This window comes from Nanorana parkeri, unplaced genomic scaffold (assembly GCF_000935625.1).
Source record: "Nanorana parkeri isolate BGI_ZX_2015 unplaced genomic scaffold, ASM93562v1 scaffold6, whole genome shotgun sequence".
Lineage (NCBI taxonomy): Eukaryota > Metazoa > Chordata > Amphibia > Anura > Dicroglossidae > Nanorana > Nanorana parkeri.
In genome coordinates this window covers 3,907,261-3,909,782 of record NW_017306274.1, presented here as the reverse complement: position 1 = coordinate 3,909,782, position 2,522 = coordinate 3,907,261, and the positions used below count along the sequence as shown (strand labels likewise).

At 46.7% G+C, this 2,522-nt stretch overlaps 1 protein-coding gene across 2 annotated transcripts in view; it reads right to left on the bottom strand.

Annotated features, from left to right (window-relative positions):
* PHKB (phosphorylase kinase regulatory subunit beta) overlaps positions 1–2,522 on the bottom strand; it is a 206,348-nt gene that overhangs the window by 196,255 nt on the left and 7,571 nt on the right. Inside the window, exon 2 of one of the 2 annotated variants that reach the window (XM_018553201.1) lies at positions 686–833. The exons of the other annotated variant lie outside the window; for it this stretch is intronic. Within the exon in view, the coding sequence (XP_018408703.1) occupies positions 686–755 (70 nt within the window). The 5' untranslated portion in view covers positions 756–833. The remainder of the gene's footprint in view (positions 1–685; positions 834–2,522) is intronic. 2 annotated transcript variants of the gene reach the window in all.

The following is a 2,522-nucleotide window of genomic DNA, read 5'->3' as shown; positions in this document are numbered from 1 at the left end:
AACAAAGTAACATTTCAGATTAAAAATAAATAAAACAATAAAATAATAATAATAAATAATGATAATAACAATATTAATATTCATAATAATACACACTATCCTAAAGTGCAACTGAAGCCAAAACATTTTTAGTTTTGGATAGAGTGGAGTTTTGTTGCTGCCTGTGTCCCAGTTAGGGAAATTCACCCCCTCTATTTGTCCTGGTGGTCGTTATCACTGAGAATCAAAGTTAAAGAAAATCCAAAATTTTGGGTTGTCTTAAGAACAGAAATAGATGGTAAATCTTCCAAGGGGGGCACTGGTTCTGACCACCAGGGATTTTCCTCTCTTTGGAGGGATTTCCTCTCACTTCCTGTTGTGGTTTTTGGACAGGAAGTGAAGGCAAACCTTTATAATGGGACACAGATGGCCGGAAAAAAAAAACTGTTCAGGGTTTTAAAAACCTCCGTTACTGTATCCAAAACGACAAAATATCAATTTAATTTAAAAAAAAAAGCTATAATAAGCAACATATTAAAGGGCTGTAACATATACGACCTTAAAACATGCAGAAAAAAAAGGCATTTCAAAGAGCATTCTCCTTTACCATTGGATGTCACATATTCCACAATCCGTCATCACATGCAGCATCGGTAAAACATGCACAAATTGAACGTTGCCATTGCGGGATGCACAAGGTACCTACCTGTCCTCATGTAAGTGGGCGACAGGGACACAAACTTCTCAACAAGCTCGGCCATTGCGCTCGAATGCATCGGAAACCACGTCACAGCCGACCGGGCGACCGGTTAGTAGAGGTTAGGGGCAATCACAGTGAAATTAAGGTGTTAGCGCTGGGTTAGGGCACAGCAGTGCGGAGGTGAGAAGAAAAAACAAAGCGGGGGGAGAAACATTACACGCGTGTTATATGTCAAACGGAACACGTCAACAGATTCTTGCAACATTAGTGACTACGGACAACGGTACGAAATAAACAGAACACCAAAAAATAAAATAACATATTTATCGCGGCCTGATTTATTAAAGTGGCGGCACACGTGGAGCTATCGCCCGTAGCAACCGGACCATTCAGCGGTCCGCATACTGGCCATGACCCCGCGGCAGTCATTTGCTCTTCAGGAACCAGAAGTCACAAGAAAGCATCCCGGGGCTTTTGGTCCCTGAACTGCTGCAAGGCTGCCAGGATGTAAAGAGAACCTGCCAAGATGCAAATGTGAGAGCTGACACCGTCGACTCGTTTTTTTGGGGGGGGGAGTGCAAGCTCTGAGGCCAACAACGTCCGGCTTGCTTTACTGCTTAAAGTGATCCCGAATTGGCCTGAAATGAGCCAGCAAGTGCGGGAATTTAGGGGACAATGACATGTGCTGGGGCTCGTTCACACCGGCGCATAGTAGTAAAATGTGCGCATTGCGACAATGTGCAGGTCAGTCATTCATTTTCAATTTCTCATTTCAAATCCCTCCAACTCTGGAGAGATTGTATTTTTACCACTTCCTGTTTTGACAGGAAATTAGCGGATGGCTTTCCAATATGGACGCAGCAATACAAATCTGAGTCTCTAAAGCCAAATAAAATTGGGCTAGAATTGCCCGTTTAACTCAACTGTTAGATGCCGCTACTTCCCTGCCGGTCTCCTGAAAACGTCAGGTGCCTGGCCATGTACTTCCCTGCCGGTCTCCTGAAAACGTCAGGTGCCTGGCCATGTACTTCCCTGCCAGTCTCCTGAAAACGTCAGGTGCCTGGCCATGTACTTCCCTGCCGGTCTCCTGAAAACGTCAGGTGCCTGGCCATGTACTTCCCTGCCGGTCTCCTGAAAATGCCAGGTGCCTGGCCATGTACTTCCCTGCCAGTCTCCTGAAAATGCCAGGTGCCTGGCCATGTACTTCCCTGCCGGTCTCCTGAAAATGACAGGTGCCTGGCCATGTACTTCCCTGCCGGTTTCCTGAAAATGCCAGGTGCCTGGCCATGTACTTCCCTGCCGGTCTCCTGAAAATGCCAGGTGCCTGGCCATGTACTTCCCTGCCGGTCTCCTGAAAATGCCAGGTGCCTGGCCATGTCTGCCTTCAATACGTTTAAGTCACAGACCTGGAGCAAGTCTTCTTAAAAGGAGAGGGGTCAGCAGCGGTATCTCCCATACTTCTATCCTGACACATTCACTTTAAATGGCTGTAGAATCCAAGGGGCTCTGAGGTGACACAGGGGATGACATCTGAAGGGGTAACAGAGGTAACTAGACACCGCAAGGTGCGATTCATCACTGGGGTCACTGGCTGCTAGGCCAGGTCATATACACTTCAAATATGACTTGGGAGGAAGTATTATACGGCCGTAGAATCCAAGGGGCTCTACATGACACAGGGGGGCCATTTAAAGGCTGATACAGGTATCTACAGACACCACAAGGTGTGATTCATCACTGTGGCCACTATTAGGCCAGGTCAGGTCAGATACACTTTAAATATGACTTGCGCTGAAGTATAGCATTGCTGTAAAATCCAAGGGGCTCTACACGACAGGGGGGG